The sequence below is a fragment of the Amblyraja radiata genome, chromosome 2, assembly GCF_010909765.2.
Source record: "Amblyraja radiata isolate CabotCenter1 chromosome 2, sAmbRad1.1.pri, whole genome shotgun sequence".
Lineage (NCBI taxonomy): Eukaryota > Metazoa > Chordata > Chondrichthyes > Rajiformes > Rajidae > Amblyraja > Amblyraja radiata.
Window position 1 is genome coordinate 126537328 of NC_045957.1, and position 17543 is coordinate 126554870.

General features: G+C 47.3%; 1 protein-coding gene and 1 long non-coding RNA gene across 6 annotated transcripts in view; one reads left to right on the forward strand and one right to left on the reverse strand.

The window, feature by feature from the left end:
* The window catches only part of nsun6 (NOP2/Sun RNA methyltransferase 6), a 56087-nt gene extending 40644 nt beyond the window's left edge, over window positions 1-15443 (reverse strand). For 2 of the 5 annotated variants that reach the window (XM_033015339.1, XM_033015362.1), the window contains exons 1-4: window positions 15272-15442; window positions 6170-6411; window positions 5345-5500; window positions 3412-3500 (exon numbers count right to left, since the gene is read on the reverse strand). In XM_033015339.1, coding sequence (XP_032871230.1) covers window positions 3412-3500; window positions 5345-5500; window positions 6170-6244 — 320 coding nt within the window. In that variant the 5' untranslated portion in view covers window positions 6245-6411; window positions 15272-15442. Of the gene's footprint in view, window positions 1-3411; window positions 3501-5344; window positions 5501-6169; window positions 6412-10009; window positions 10140-11655; window positions 11661-15271 lie in introns of those variants that run through there. The other 3 variants (XM_033015358.1, XM_033015346.1, XM_033015350.1) reach the window with 3 other exon arrangements.
* On the forward strand, window positions 2962-13530 carry LOC116968612. Its single transcript, XR_004410487.1, has 3 exons — window positions 2962-2975; window positions 11536-11541; window positions 13421-13530. It is a non-coding gene; the product is annotated as an uncharacterized LOC116968612 (long non-coding RNA).
* Window positions 15444-17543: the final 2100 nt, after the last annotated feature.

Here is a 17543-nt window from a genome sequence, read left to right on the forward strand (position 1 = left end):
TGTATGTGTGTGGGTGGGGGGGAGAAACATGTTTTTGGTCTCCTCCTTCGGGGGGATGCGACTTCTCTTATCGTATCCCCCGTCTCCGTCTCCGCCGTGGCCTAATAGCGGAGCTGGCGGCCGCGGGGCTGGGGCAGCGTTCCAGCGGCAGCGGTCCGACTCCGGAGCTGTGGTGTTCCGACAGCAGCGGCCACCCGGCCTCGGAGCTGGAGAAGGGGCAGCGGCCACCCGGCCTCGGAGCTGGGGCAGCGGTAGCGGCGACCCGGCCTCGGAGCTGGGGCAGCGGCGACCCGGCCTCGGAGTTGGGGCAGCGGCAGCGGCAACCCGGCCTCGGAGCTGGGGCAGTGTTCCGGCGGCAGTGGCCACCCGACCCGACCGCAGGCCCAGTGGACGACATCGTCGGGAGCTCACAGTCACAGGTTGGTGACCTGTTTTTCCGGAGCTCCCGCAACAACAGCTGCGTCCACTTCGACCACCCCGGGCCGCGGAGTTGAACCGGCCCGTTCGCGGAGCTCGGATTCAGCCGCGGGACTGACATTACTTACCATCGCCCGGCGGGGTCACAACATCTGAAGCCTGGATCGCCTCGTCGCAGAGGGAGAATAAGGAGGGATGAGACAAAGACTTAAGACTTTTGCCTTCCATCACAGTGAGGAGGTGCCTGGTGAACTCACTGTGGTGGATGTTAATTTGTGTTTATTGTGTGTTTTTGTCATTTTGTACTATATGTAGGACTGCAAGGCAACAACATTTCGTTCAGACCACAAGGTCTGAATGACAATAATGGCTACTTTGACTTTGACATCAGAACCAAACAGTTAGTCAATGAGAAAAAATATGTACAAATCCAGAATCACCCAATTTACCCCCTGGGTAGGCAAAATTTACCTTGTGGGAACCCTTTCATTTCCTCCTGGGAAGTTTACCCCGGGTTGGTAACCCTTGGCTTAAGCCCTCGAGTCCTGGCAACATCTTTGTTAACCTTTGATGCAGCCTTTCCAGCTTAATAACATTCTTCCTGTAGCAGGGTGACCAAACCTGAACACAATACGGCCCTAATACTGGCCCAAATGCAGCCTCACCAATGTCATTTGAATCACAAATACCATTGGGAGTAAATTTATGAACCTGGTTGAGTCCTTCAATCTGACTCTACTTACCACTAGACCCACTCAGAAGCTTGGCTACACACTCGAACTGGTGCTATCGTCTGGTCTCCCAATTTGTAATATAGAAATTATTGAAGCTTTTCTGTCAGATCATAGCACAATTATATTTGATGCATCTCTGTCTTTCTCTCCCTCAATATCCCATCTCCCTGTTCGCTACTCCCGCTACATAAACTCTGCGACTGCCAGTAAGTTCTCTGAGGATCTCATAGCTGCTCCCGACATCTGCACCATCGGGGCGTCTCCCCTCCATCTCAGCACTGACGACCTCATTTCTTTATTCAATACCACTTGCTCTTCCATCCTGGATTCTGTTGCTCCTCTTAAAATGAAAAAGCCTAAGCCTAAAGGCTGGCCCTGGCTCAATGACACCACCAGAGGCCTAAGAAGAGAGTGCAGAAAATCAGAACGGAAGTATAAATCTGATGCTTCAAATTTCATTTGAACTTCTGAGAAATAATTTTCTCAAAAACCAGGAATCAGTAGTCTGCGAGAACACAATACTTTTCCGACCTTATTTCCAAAAACGCCATAACTCCAAGGTCCTATTTAGTACCATTACCTTAGACATATGTCCTGCCCCCAGTACCAGCTTAGCTGGGTCCCCTGCTAAGTGCGAAGAATTTACTACATTTTTCACCAGCAAAGTTGGGAACATCAGAACGAACATTTCCCCTCCCATCAGTGACCTAGCTGTCTGATTGGTCTGTTCTTCTAAATTAGAGAACCCGTTACTCTACCCTCCCTTGTAAAGCTGGTCTCCACTATGAAATCTGCAACCTGCCCCCTCGACGTTATCCCCACTGCCCTTCTGAAGAATGTCATTGCAATAGCCGGTCCCAGCATCCTCTCTATCATCAATAGTTCTCTGGCCACTGGCACAGTTCCAACCTGCTTCAAGCACGCAGTGGTCCAGCACCTCCTGAAAAAACCTAACCTAGACCCACCTTGGCTAGCAACTACAGATCTATTTCCAAACTTCCTTTCCTTTCAAAAGTCCTTGAAAAGGTAATTCTAAATCAACTAATGCCTTACCTACACCAAAATACCATCCTGGAAAGTTTCCAATCAGGTTTCAGGGCCCACCACAGCACAGAGTCTGCCTTGTTGAAGGTACATAACGACCTGCTTCTCGCCATTGACTCTGGCGACTGTGCAATCCTGCTCCTTCTCGACCTCAGCGCAGCATTTGATACAGTGGACCACACCATCCTAATTGACCGTCTCCGGTACGGGGTTGGTATTGATGGCACTGCCCTGAGCTGGTTCATCTCCTACCTCAAAGATAGGAGTTTCTCTACAAACATAGGCAACTCTTTCTCTTCCCCAGCTAATCTCTGCTGTGGGGTTCCACAAGGCTCCATCCTTGGCCCCATTCTCTACTCTCTCGGCCTCTCGGACTCCATCAAAATGATAGCAGGCAGCCTTGGAAGCCTAACCTCCTTACTCAAACCTCACGTCAAAAACCTTGGCGTGATATTTGACTCCGCATTAAAGTTTGACAAACAAGTCAATGCTGTGGTAAAAGCTAGCTTCTTCCAGCTTCGCACGATAGCTAAAATCAAACCATTCCTCCAATTCGACGACCTAGAAAAGATCTACGCATTTATCTCCTCCCGCCTTGATTACTGCAACTCCCTCTACACTGGTATCAGCCAATCATCCCTGTCCCGCCTGCAATTGGACCAAAACGCCGCAGCGAGACTTCTGACGGGCACCCGAAAAAGGGACCACATCACCCCGATTCTGGCCTCTCTCCACTGGCTCTCAGTGTGGTTCAGAATCAATTTCAAGCTCCTCCTTTATGTATACAAAGCCCTTAATGGGCTTGCCCCCACCTACATCAAAAATCTGCTAACCCACCATCCTACCTCCAGGTCCCTCAGGTCGGCTGACTTGGGGCTACTGACTATCCCGCGGTCTAGGTATAAGCTCACGGGCGACCGCGCTTTTGCGATTGCAGCACCTAAACTATGGAACAGCATCTTCTCATCAGAACTGCCCCCTCCATCGACTCCTTTAGACTTAAAACTTATTTCTACTCACAAGTGTTTCTTGAGGTCCTCTGAGGGAGCGCTGTATGTATTTATGTATGTATTGTTAGATCAATGTACCACTGTATGTAGCACGTTACTACCTGCACTGATGTAAAGCACTTTGGTCAACAAGAGTTGTTTTTAAATGTGCTATAGAAATAAAATTGACGACATGACTTGATGATTCAATAATCATATTTACATACCTGGGACCAATATTAGGAATTAAAATAACATCTGGAATCCTTGGATGCTCCAATATTCGAATATCTTCCACAGGGCATCCTTTACATTCCTGCAAAATAGGTAATTAAAGACTAGCCAAGTGCTAAAATCAAACCTGACAAACAATTTTACTTTAGGAATACATATATTGAAGAAAAGACATATGGATCATCCTTGTGTACTAATTTATTTTGCTCTTCAAAATAAACTTTGTTTGAATATGCCATTGCATTATGCTGTAAAGACTTAAATAAAAGATTAAGCAATTTATGACCTTTAACTTGGTAAATATGAAAAAATTATAGATAACTGGCCCTGTTCTCGATTGAAGATTCATCATCTTCATTTCTATCCCACTGTCTTTTTTCCCCATCTCTCCCAAAGTTTTTCAAAGCTCTTGCTACGATGTGGAGAATTTCTATTGTATGACAATTCCATTATCTTCCTTGCATCTTATTATTCCAAAATCATGCCACAAACTCAACCACTGACATCCCAAAGAAGTCTTGCATGCAAATGCATCAAAATGTAATGATCAACATCTATTATTACAGGTACACAAAAATGCTGGAGAAACTCAGCGGGTGCAGCAGCATCTATGGAGCGAAGGAAATAGGTAACGTTTCGGGCCGAAATCCTTCTTCAGACAATTTCCTATTTCCCATTTCACCTATTTCCTTCGCTCCATAGATGCTGCTGCACCCGCTGAGTTTCTCCAGCATTTTTGTGTACCTTCGATTTTCCAGCATCTGCAGTTCCTTCTTGAACACATCTATTATTACAGCCTGTGTTATGCAAATGCAGAAACAGGAGAAACTTGAAACACTGTCTCAGGTCTTAAACAATCGGATAGCAACTTCTAAGCAAATCAATCAAATTATAGACTTGTTCAAGACAACACAATAGCTTCGAATCGGCAGTTAATGGTGACCTGCTTACCACCACGCCATGTACGAGCTCACATGACACCAAACATTTTAATAAATTCTTTATTGGAATGCAGAATCTCAGAAGCAGGTGATATTGCTGTTCAATAATCAAATTATCCTTGTGGTGATGGTGGTGAGTCACGTTCCTTGAACCACTGCAGTTTTAATGAAGAAGGTAACCCACAGTAATTATGGCTAATAAATTCCAGAATTTAGAATCAGTGACAATGAAGTAGCAGCAATATCAGCAACTGCAACAGTAGCACAGCAGTTAGAGCTGCTACCTTACAATGCCAGAGACCAGGGTTCAATCCTGACTATGGGTGCAATCTGTACGGAGTTTGTATGTGTTCTCTGTGACCGTGTAAGTTTTCTCCGGGTGCTCCGGTTTCCTCCAACATTCTAAAGACGTGCAGGTTTCTAGTTTAATTGGCTTTTGTAAATTGTCTCTTGAACCCTTGAATACAGAACTAGTTTACGGATGAACGATGGTCGGGGCTGACTCGGTGACGTAAAGGGCCTGTTTTCTCGCTGTATCTCCAAACTAAACTGCAACCAGGATGTTGTATATCTTGGAGGTGAGCCTGAGCAAAAAACAGCACAGCAAAGGAACATATCCTCAATGGTATTTATTGTCACATGTACGCAAGTACAGTGAAATTCTTTATTTGCAGTTCACATAGTTCAATGACAATCATACTACACATTAGGCACAATCATACTAAGTGTAAGAGTGTAAGCCATATGCCCATCACGGCCTGATGGGCATATGTCTGTGACTGCATTAAGTAGTGAGGAGCTTTGCCTTCTCACCTTTGGATTTCATGAAGAGGTCAGTTTCAGATCACTGTATCAAAACCAGCACCAAACCACTGTACCACCACTTCAGGACTTTGTATGGAAGCAAATGTTGGCAGTTATGAGGGTAGAAGTCACATTGGGAATTAACGTTTTTACAATATGAATAAACTAAACTGAATCAAACCTTTCGAATTTCTTCAGTCAACAACTTTTTAACATGGTCAACCGAAACCAAACTGGTATTCACTCTGACACTTGAGAAAGCTGGAGGATGTGACAAGCGTCTTAAAAGAGCTTCAAATTTAACATCGCACACCTCAGACCCCAAACTTGTCAAAAGCTGAAAAATACAAATAGATCTTTAAAAAAGCACTGTAAGAAAGCCATGCCTTTTGATTGCATGAAATGAGCACCTTCAAATTTATTAGCTATTGAATCACAAATATTGTCAAGGCATTCCTACGATTTTCAAGAGGTTATGTTTAAGACACTTTTGGGTAGGCACATGAATATGCATACAAAATAATGATGTAGATCACACGCAGGCAGAGTTTAATTTAATTTGGCATCATATTCAGCATATATACCGTGGGCTGAAGGGCCTGTTTCTGTGCATGCAAATGGGACCAGCTTAGATGGGGCATCTTTGTTGGCATGGATAAGTTGGTCAACATGCCTGTTTTTGTAAGCTATGACCCTATACTTAATGAGCTTAATAATGTTCAAGGAAAGATATTAAGTGACCAGAACGTAAGGAAGGTAGATTTAAAAAAAAAAATTTGCGTGTACTCCTATAATTTTATAAATCCAGCAATAAAATTAAGATTACAAATTATTTACTAAAAATAATTCCAGGTACTCTTGTTTTATTTGTCTTACTGCACTTTGCATTGTTAGATTCTTCACAGATTTCTTCTGTGTAACTTTTACAAATTGATTGGTGTCATTGAATCTAATTTTTTTTGGTTACTTAAAAATATAACATGTTTTATTATCAATAATTTATTACCTCTTTATTTTTGAAAACACTTCGTAGATATGTCTCCACCTCAGGTTTGAGATGAATTTTGGGGAACATCAACATTTCTGCATCTGAAGGATCTCAACCTGAAACGTCACCTATTCCTCTTCTCCAGCTATGCTGCCTGACCTGCGGAGTTACTCCAACCTTTTGTGTCTTTCTTCGGTTTTAAACCAAATTCTGCAGTTCCTCCCTACACATTTTTTCTCCTTATTCGTTGATCTCACAACCTGAAATGCAAGTGAAATGAAAATAACAGAGGTAAGAGCCATACAAAATCTGTAACAAACTCAAAAAGGCCATTTTGTTACATAGTGCCATCTAACCTGTCCTCATTGAAAAGAATGGTAATGAAAGGAATTAAGTGATGTTCTAAAATATAAGAATGAAGGTTGCTGCAAAAAGTGGTGGACAGTGCCCAGTCCATCATGGGAATTCATTTTCCATCACCTCCACCATCCAACCTGTGGGGGGGGGGGGGTGCGGGTGTGTGTGTGTGTGTGTGTGTGGGGGGGTGTGGGGGGGGTGGGTGGGTGGGGGGGGGGGGGGGGGGGGGTGGGTGTGGGGGGGGGGGTGTGGTGGGGGTGTGGGGGGGTGTGTGTGTGGTGGGGTGCGTGTGCGTGTGGGGTGTGTGTGTGTGGTGGGGTGTGTGTGCGTGTGGGGGGGGGTGTGCTTGTGGGGGGTGTGCGTGTGGGGGGGGTGCGTGTGGGGGGTGTGCGGGTGGGGGGTGTGCGTGTGGGGGGGGGTGTGCGTGTAGGGGGGGTGTGTGTGGGGGGTGGTGTGTGTGTGTGTGGGGGGGGTGGGTGTGTGTGGGGGTGGGGGGTGTGGTGGGGGTGGGGGTGTGTGTGTGTGTGTAGGGGGTGTGTGGGGGAGGGGGTGTGGTGGGTAGGGGGTGAGAGAGAGGGTGGGGGTGTGTGTGGGCGTGATGTGTGGGGGTGTGTGGGTGTGTGTGGGTGGGTGTGTGGGGTGTTTGAGGTGTGTGTGGGGGGGGTGTGTGTGGGGGTCGTGCGTGGAAGGGGGTGCGTGTGGGGGGTGTGCGTGTGGGTTGTGTGGGGGGGTTGTGGAGGGGGTGCATGGAGGGGGGGTGTGGGAGATGTGTGGGGGTGTATGTAGGGTGTGTGTGGGGGTGTGCGTGTGTGGGGGTGGTGTGACAGGGAGTGTGTGGGGGAAAGGGGGTTTGTGGGGCACGGTGGGTGTGGGCGAGGGGGGTGTGGGTGGTGGGTGTTGGGGGGGTTTGTGGGGGGGGGGTGTGGGTGGGTGGGTGTGTGTGTGTGTGGGTGGGTGTGTGTGTGTGTGGGTGGGTGTGGGGGGGTGGGTGTGTGTGGGGGGGGATGTGTGGGGGTTGTGCATGGAGGGGGTGCGTGTGGGGGTGGGCGTGTGGGTTGTGTGGGGGGTTGTGGAGGGGGTGCGTGGAGGGGGTGCGTGGGAGTGTGAGTGTGAGTGTGTGTGTGAGTGGGGGTGGGGGTGTGCGTGGGGGTGTGTGTGTGTGGGGGTGGTGTGGCAGGGAGTGTGTGGGGGAATGGGGGTTTGTGGGGGCACGGTGGGTGTGGACGAGGGGGGTGTAGGTGGTGGGTGTTGGGGGGGGTTTGTGGGGAGGTGTGTGTGGAGGGGGGTTGGGGGTGTGTGTGTGGGGTGGGTGGGTGTGTGAGTATGGGTGGGTGGGTGTGTGAGTATTTGGGGGTGGGTGTGTGTGTAGAGAGGGTGGGTGTGTAGGGAGGGTGGGTGTGTGTGCGCAGGGGGGGTGGATGTATGTCTGTGGGGGTGTGTGTGTGGGCGGGCGGGGTGGTGTGGGCAGGGGGGGGTGTGTGGGCGGGGGGGGGTGTGTGGGCGGAGAGGCTTGTCAGGGGAGGGATGTGTGGGCAGGGTGGGGGGTTGTGTGGGGGGAGAGGGGTGTGTGGGCAGGAGGAGTGAGTTCGGAGAAAAGACAGGGGAAGAGCCATGGAGGAGAGTGGGGCATCACGGGAGAGGGGGGAGGAGCCAGCGAGGGGGACCCGAGGGGTAGTGGCTGGAATTGGCGTTGTGATGCGGACTCACAGCGAGCGCTGGTCGCTGTTCGTTCTCCTCCGCCGGGATCAGTCTCCCTTGCCGGGCTGGGTCAGGTCTCCAGCTTGGGGCGGGGCTGCTGCTTGGGGCGGGGCTGCTGCTTGGGGCGGGGCTGCTGCTTGGGGCTGCTGCTTGGGGCGGGGTTGCTGCTTGGGGCGTGGCTGCATCGGGTCCCTCTGAAAGTCTGGTTGGAAACCTCTGCCGGCCATCCTCAGCTCCAGTAAAGACACGATAGCGCAGTAAGGGGCGGACCGTCCCGGGGAGTGACAGGGGAAGAGACTAATCTGAGCGGCGCTGCCTTGCAGAAGAGATCAATCTGCGCACGCGCGGTTTTTAAGATTTTTAAGAAATTCAAATGATTGGATCGAAACTTGGTGCAATCGCAGCACAGAACGGTCAGTGAACTGGCGATAATTCGTAGCGCTATCGCAAACCGTTTTTGCGCAAATAGGAAGACCGCGCAAACCGGAAGATAACAAGATCAGATTTTTAGTTATGTATAGATATCATTAGCACAAAAATATGTACTCTTGATAAACTCAGGGACTACAGGAAGCAAATATTAGATCAATAATATTAATTGGAAAGGCAAGATCTGATTGATTATTATCTTATAGTGTGTGGCAGCCAAGTTTGATCATGGAAGGTAAAGGTAGTTTACTGTGGTGGAGTAGGCTTGATGGGCCGAACGGCCTAATTCTGCTCCCAAAACTTATGAACAGTTGGGGAGGGATGGCGGGGAAGATAGATATGGAAGATGTTGCCTTCATGTTGGGCTGGGCAGCTGTTTAAACCGTAGAATGGAACTTGAATCCAAGACAATACATAACAAAATTTAACAGCAAAACTGTCTCCTAACCCGTTAGGAGTGGGGCATCAGATTGAAACAGGAAAATAATTAAAACCAGTCAGATACCTGGCATGACCTGGGTACCACTTTCAGTCATTACAAAGACTACCTCAAGCTCAGTCAAACTTAAAGCATAGGCTAATAAGTGGAAGTAGTATTTGCACCACTAAAGTGCCTGGCTATAACTGCTTTCAACAAGGAGTTTAACTGCTCACCTTGATATTCAATGGTATTACCATCACCATGTCCCCTACAATCACCCACCTGGTGTAACCAAACTAACAATTTAACGTGATCAGCAATGTAAATAATGTACGACAAGAGCAGATCAAAGACCAGAGTGGAACACAGCTGTTTCTGCATGATTGTAGATCCAAGAACATTGTTTGACATCATATAAGACAAAGCGGCTTACTTCATTAGTACCTATTCATCACCCTACACATTAAGTCCCTCCACTACCACCATACAATAATAGCAGGATGCACTGTCCACAGCAGCAGAGATGCACAGCAGTACATGTACAGATGTCCAATGAGCGGCCACGGTGGCACAGCGGTAGAGTTGCTGCCTTATAAGCTCGATCCCAACTACGGGTGCTGTCTATACGGAGTTTGTACGCTCTCCAAGTGACCGTGTGGGTCTTCTCTGAGATCTTTGGTTTCCTCCCACACTCCAGACGTACAGATATGTAGGTTAATTGGCTTTGTGTATGTGTAAATTGCCCCTAGTGTTTGTAGGATAATGTTAATGTGCGGGGATCGCTGGTCGGCACGGACTTGGTGGGCTAAAGGGCCTGTTTCCTCGCTGTATCTCTAAACTAACTAAACCTCCAGGTCGTTGGTGTGATCCTGACCTTGAGTGATGCCCGAGTAAAGTTTCCTTGTTTTCTCTGTGACATTGTGTGATTTCTCAGGGTACTCGTTTCCTCTTACATCAAAAAGAGGTGCTGAAGGTTAATCAGACTCTCAACCATCTATCTACACTGTAGACACAAAAAGCTGGAGTAACTTGGGTCTCGACCCGAAACGTCATCCATTCTTTCTCTCCAGAGATGCTGCCTGTCCCGCTGAGTTACTCCAGCTTTTTGTGTCTATCTTTGGCTTAAACCAGCGTCTGCAGTTCCTTCTCACAGACTCCATCAACACATCACACTGCCGCAGAAAAATAGCCAACCTAATCAAGGCTTCTCCCATCCCAGTCATTGCTTTTTCTCCTCGCTCTTGTGAGGCAGAAGATGCAGAAGCGTGAATTTGCACATGACCAGACTCAGGAACAGTTTCTTCCCCTCCATTGTCAGACTTCTAAACAATCCTAATGTAAACTAGAATACTGTCCAATTCACCTCTATCCCATTGCAGACATTAGACTATGTCCATGGAACTGATGTGCTACAATGCTGAGAACTATATTCTGCACTCTGCCATATGGTCATAAGTGATAGGAATAGAATTAGGCCATTCGGCCCATTAAGTCTATTCTGCCATTCAATTACAGTTGATCTATCTCTCCCTTCTAACCCCATTCTCCTGCCTTCTCCCATAACCTCTGACACCTGTATTAATCAAGAATCTATCTATGCCTTAAAAATATCCACTGACTTGGCTTCCACAGCCTTTTGTGGCAAAGAAATCCACAGATTCACCACCCTCTGACAAAATTAATTTCTCGTCTCCTTCCTAAAAGAACATTGTTTAATTCTGAGGATATGACCTCTAGTCCTAGACTCTCCCACGAGTGGAAACATCCTCTCCACATCCACTCTATCCAAGCCTTTCACTATTCTGTATGTTTCAATGAGGTTCCCCTCATTCTTCTAAACTCCAGCAGGTACACACCCAGTGCCGACAAATATCATCATAGGCTAACCTACTCATTCCTGGGATCAATCTTGTAAACCTCATCTGGACCCTCTCCAGAGCCAGCACATCCTTCCCAAAATTGCTCACTTTATTCCAAATGCGGCATTATCAGCGTTTCGACTTGCAAATTAACTTTTTGGGAATCCTGCACCAGCACTCCTAAGTCCCTTTGCACCTTCGATTTCTGGATTCTCTACCCATTTAGAAAATAGTCGACATCTTTATTTCTACTACCAAAATGCATTACTCCACACTTTGCTACACTATATTCCATCTGCCACTTCTCTGCCCACTCACCCAACCTGTCCATGTCCTTCTGCCGAGTCCCTGCTTTCTCTTCACTACCTGCCCTTCCACCTATTTTTGTCTCATTCGCACACTTGTCCACAAAGCCTTCAATCCTCTCATCCAAATCATTAATATACAACATGAAGAGTAAGCTGCCCCAGCACCGACCCCTGCGGAACTCCGCTAGTCACTTGCAGCCAACAAGAAAAAGCCCCCTTTATTGTCACTCTTTGTCTTCTACCATCCAGCCAACCTGCTATTTATGCTAGTATCTGCCCTTTGATACCATGGGCTCTCATCTTCCTTAGCAGTCTCACGTGTGGCACCTTATCAAAGGCTTTGAAAATCTAAGTAAATAACCTATTGATTCTCCTTTGTCTGTCATGCTATTTACATCTTCAAAGAATTACAGCAAATTTGTCAAGCAAGACCTCCCCTTCACAAAGCCACGCTGACTGGCCTGTTTTATCGTGAATTTCTAAGCAAGTAAGAATTTCATTGTTCTATCTGGGACATAGGACAATAAAAGACTCTTGATTCTATTCCATAACCTCTTCCTTTATAATGGACTTGAAAATCTTACCAACCACTGACGTCAGACTAACCGGCCTATAGTTCCCTCTTTTCTGCATTGCTCCCTTCTTGTGCAGCAGGATAATATTGGCAATTTTCCAATCATCTGGGACCACTCCTGTCTCTAGTGATTCTTAAAATATCACTGTTAATGCCTCCACAATCTCTAAAGCCACCTTTTTCAGGACCCTAGGGTGCAGTCCATCTGCTCCAGGTGATCTATCCACCTTCAGCCCTTTCAGCTTCCCAAGCACCTTCTCCCTAGTAACAGTCACTCCACTAACTTCCACCCCCTGACTCTCTTGAATTTCAGGCACATTGCTGGTGTCTTCCACTGTGAAGACTGATGCAAAAAAGTTTTCCAACACTCTGCCATTTCTTTATTCCCCAATATCACTTCTCCTGCATCATTCTCCAGTGGTCCAACTTCCATGCTTGCCTCTTTCTTACTCTTTATACAACTGAAGAAACTCTTGCTATCCTCTATTATATTATTGGCTAGTTTACCTTCGTATATCACCGTTTCTCCCCATATTGCCTTTTTAGTTACCTTCTGGTGTTCTTTAAAAGTTTCCCCAATCCTCTGGCTTTCCACTAATCTTTGCTGTGCTGTACGCCTTCTCTTTTAGTTCTATACTGTCCTTAACTTCCCTTGTCAGCCACGGTCGCCTCTTTCTCCCCCAAGAATATTTCTTCCTATTTGGAATGAAAAATCCTGCATCTTGCGTATTCCCAAAAATTCATGCCATTGCTGTTCCACCATCACCCCTGGTCCCTTTCCAGTCAACTTTGGCCACCTCCTCCCTCATGCCTCTGTAGTCCCCTTTGCTCAGCTGCAATACCAACACATCCAATTTCACCTTCTCCCTCTCAAATTGCAGACCTGTACCTTCCTCTTTAGTCTCCCTATTGTACTTGAAATTGACTTGATTGTATTTACACATATTATTACTTGATCTGATTGGATAGCATGCAAAACAAAACGTTACACTGTGCCTCGATACACATGACAATAGTAAACCTAAATCAAAACCTAAAAGGTTGGTGCTGAGAGATGGCAGATGCTGAAGCATGGAGCAAAGGAGAGCTGCTGGATGACTCAGCGGGTCAGGTGGTATCTGTGGTGAGAAATTGATGTTTTGGATTGAGACTAGACTGAAAGAGCAGGGAAGTAACCAGTATAAAGTTGGGGGGGGGGGGGGGGGGGTGGGAGAAAGGGGAAAACTTGAGAGATGGGCAAGAGTTAGCATGCAAAAGATAGCTGCAGACGTCAAAATGTTGATTGGCAGATAATTGTCAGATGGAGGAGTCAAGGGTAGAAATAGCAACAGAGGCTGGGAGGTGATATGTGGAGAACAAAAGGCTGGAGAATCTGGAATCTTTTCAGAAAGAAAAGTGAAGAACTAAACTAAATAATTAGGGACGTTGGCAGATGGGTTCAACTGAGGAATGGATGAGCAGTGGATGGGGGAGGGAAACCGGTAGAAGAGTGTGGAGGTGGATGGATGGAAGGAATACTTTATTGTCACATGTGACAAGGCACAGTGAAATTCTTTGCTTGCATACCCAAGTTATGCAATCAGGGGCCACCTACGGCGCTGACAAAGTTACAAAGTACGCCAGCTCCTCCCCCCCCCCATATGGGCATATGGACTAAATAGGGTGAGGAAGCAAAGAAAAAGGGTGATAAAAGGTTGGGTATATTGCAAGATGAAAGGTGGGTTTGAGTGATCTAGGATGGAGAGATTAAAAAGACAGAGGAGGTGCAGGTTACCTGAAATTGGAGAATTTAATGTTCATGTCTTTGGATTGCAAACTACCCTGGTGGAGTAGAAGATGCTGTTCTTTTACATCTGGTCTCACCCTGGCAGTGGAGGAGGCCAATGACAGACAGATTGCTGTGGGAATTGGAAAGGGAATTAAAATGGCTGGCAACTGGAAGATACAAAATGCTGGAGTAGCTCAGCAGGAAAGGCAGCATCTCTGGAGAGAAGGAATGGGTTTAAACCAGCATCTGCAGTTCCTTCATACACAACTGGGAGATACAAATTGCCAAGTGCTTGTAAAGTGGTTGCTTAGTTTGCATCAGGTCTCATCGATGTAGAGGATGCCACATCAAGAGCAGCAAATGCAATAGACAAGCTTGGAGGAAGTACAGGTGAATATCTATTTATCTGGAATGGCTGTTTAGTCCCTGAAGATGGAGGGCAAAATATAAGGAAAAGGGTTACAAGTGTCCTGTGACATCCTACCCCACTAGTGGCAGAATCTGCATGGCTCATTTCGGCCTCATCAGAAATAGAGCAAAAGGGAGAAAAAGCTGTAAACACTTTGCAGGCCAGACAGCCTTTGCGGTAAGAGAAACAGGGAAAATTGCTGCTCTAAATTCCTTGGTCAGTTTTGAATTAATGCATCAATGCAGAGAGAACAGCCAAAGTAAAAAATCACTGATGGATAACTTACAACAGGCATATCCAGTTTAGAGACAGAAAAAAATGTAATCTAAAGTTGGAAAATTGTATAGTCATAGAGTGATACAATGTGGAAACAGGCCCACTGACCCAACTTGTTCACACCGGCCAACGTCCCACCTGCCTGCACCTGGTCCATATCCCTCCAAACTTGTCCTATCCATGTACGTGTCGAACTGTTTCATAAACGTTGGGATTGTCCCAGCCTCAACTACCTTCTCTGGAGCTTGTTAAATACACTCACCACCCTTTGTATGAAAAAGTTACCCTCAGTTTCCTATTAAATCTTTTTCCCTTGAACGTATGTTCTCTGGTCCTCGATTCCCCTACTCTGGGCAAGAGACTGTGCATCTACCCGATCTATTCCTCTCATGATTTTATACACCTCTATAACATCGCCCCTCATCCTCCTGCGCTCCAAGGAATAGACCCAGCCTATTCAAGCTCTCTAGCTTACACCCTCTAGTCTTGTAAACATCCTCGTAAATCTTCTCCCAACCATTTCAAGCTTGACAATATCTTTCCCATAACATAGTGAATAGCATCTGGAAGACTGCAGGAGACAGGGTGATGCTCTGGAAGACAGGGTGATGCTATTGGGCTTTGCTGTGGCAAAGTGATCATCCAACGTGCAGTCTCCCTTCACACAGAAGATTCCTGACCAGCTGAGTGTCCCCAGCATGTCCAGCGCCTGCGGTCTATCGGATGTTCATTCGGGCTTCATTGAAAGTCTATTTTAATGTCCGTGATATCGGACACTCGGCGATTCGATGAATGCAGCATTAATCGCTTGCTCCGGCCGGAGCGACGACAATGACTGTCAGTGTCAGGCCTGGACCTCCGCACTGACCCCCCCCCCGGGTCCTCATTCATCACCTTCTCCCTGGGTACACGGGTCCGCACTCGCCACCACCCCCCGGGGGGCACGGATCCGCATTGCCCACCTCCCTCTCACCACCTCCTCCGCCTCCCCGCGGGTACACGGGCCCGCACTCATCATCACCTCCCCGCGGGTACACGGGCCCGCACTCATCATCATCACCTCCCAGCGGGTACACGGGCCCGCACTCATCATCATCATCACCACCCCGCGGGTACACGGGCCATAGAGCGGATGATCTTTGCTCATCTCCACCTCCTCCTCCGAGCCTCCGGGTCAACGGCAGGGCAGCGCCCCGCCTCCTCATTGGTCCGACGTCACGTGACCCGAGCGGCCGGATCAAACACATTAGAATCTTTGGGCCGGATGACGTCGTTGTCCCCTAGCCCCGCCCGCTCGGCGCGTCACCGCGGCTCGGCCCCGCCAACGGCCGTTGCGCGAGCCCCTGCGTCACTGGCGCGCGCGCGTGCAGGCGGAGCTGGCGTTGGAAAGCAGCGCGCGTGCGCAGTCGCCCCCCCCCCGAGCCGTGCTCCACGCAGCAGGAAGATCCACTGTAGGCGTTAAAACTCTTCCTCAATTTACAAATGCTGCCAGGTTTGCTGGGCATGTTCCATTTCGACTTGTTCATTTACTAATATAATAGTTGCGCTACCCATTGTAATCCCGTTACCTAGTATAATTTAAACACCTAGTTACTAGTATAATTTATTGCATATGCAAGGAAAAACTGGAGTAACTTAGCGTGTCAGGCAGCATCTCTGGAGAAAAGGAATAACATAACCATATAACAATTACAGCACGGAAACAGGCCATCTCGACCCTTCTAGTCCGTGCCGAACACATAATCTCCCCTAGTCCCATCTACCTGCACTCAGACCATAACCCTCCATTCCTTTCCCGTCCATATACCTATCCAATTTATTTTTAAATGATAAAAACGAACCTGCCTCCACCACCTCCACTGGAAGCTCATTCCACACAGCTACCACTCTCTGAGTAAAGAAGTTCCCCCTCATGTTACCCCTAAACTTCAGTCCCTTAATTCTGAAGTCATGTCCCCTTGTTTGAATCTTCCCTACTCTCAGTGGGAAAAGCTTTTCCACGTCAACTCTGTCTATCCCTCTCATCGTTTTAAAAACCTCTATCAAGTCCCCCCTTAACCTTCTGCGCTCCAAAGAATAAAGCCCTAACTTGTTCAACCTTTCTCTGTAACTTAGTTGCTGAAACCCAGGCAACATTCTAGTAAATCTCCTCTGTACTATCTCTATTTTGTTGACATCCTTCCTATAATTAGGCGACCAAAATTGTACACCATACTCCAGAATTGGCCTCACCAATGCCCTGTACAATTTTAACATTACATCCCAACTTCTATACTCAAATAGAGTGGTAGCGGTGTGGAATGAGCTTCCAGTGGAAGTGGTGGAGGCAGGTTCGTTGGTATCATTTAAAAATAAATTGGATAGGCATATGGATGAGAAGGGAATGGAGGGTTATGGTATGAGTGCAGGCAGGTGGGACTAAGGGAAAAAAGTTGTTCGGCACGGACTTGTAGGGCCGAGATGGCCTGTTTCCGTGCTGTAATTGTTATATGGTTAGATGAAAGTTCGGGTCGAGATCCTTTTTCAGACTGAGAGTTAGGGGAGAGGGAGTCTAGAGTACAAAGAATGAAAGGTAGACACACAATGCTTGGGTAACTCAGCGGGACAAACCCTTCTTCAGACTCAACCTGAAACGTCAACAATTCCTTTTCTCCAGAGATGCTGCCTGACCTCGTTAGTTACTCCAGCTTTATGTGTCTATCTCTGGAGCTCACAATTTATTGTCACGTGTACCGAGGTACAGTGAAAAGTTTTTGTTGATTGACAGTGGAAAGACAATACATGATTACAAATGAGCCATTTATAGTGTGTAGATACATGATAAGGGAATAACGTTTAGTGCAAGGTAAAGCCAGTAAAATCCAATCAAAGCTAGTCTGAGGATCACCAAAGAGATCGTAGTTCAGCACTGCTCGCTTGCTGTGGTAGGATGATTCCGTTGCCTGATAACAGCTGGGAAGAAATTGTCTCTGAATCTGGAAGTATGTGTTTTACCACTTCTATACCTTTTGCCTGATGGGATACGGGAGAAGAGGGAGTGGCCAGGGTGCAACTCGTCCTTAATTATGCTGCTGGCATTGCCGAGGCAGCGTGAGGTATAACTGGAGTCAATAGAAGGGAGGTTGGTTTGTATGATGGTCTGGGCTGTGTCCACAATTCGCTGCAATTTCTTACGGTCTCGGAAGGAGCTGTTCCCAAACCGAGCTGTGAGACATCCTGATAAAATGCTTTCTATGGTGCACCTATAGAAGTTGGTGAGAGTTGGAGGAGACATGCCAAACTTCCAAAGCCTT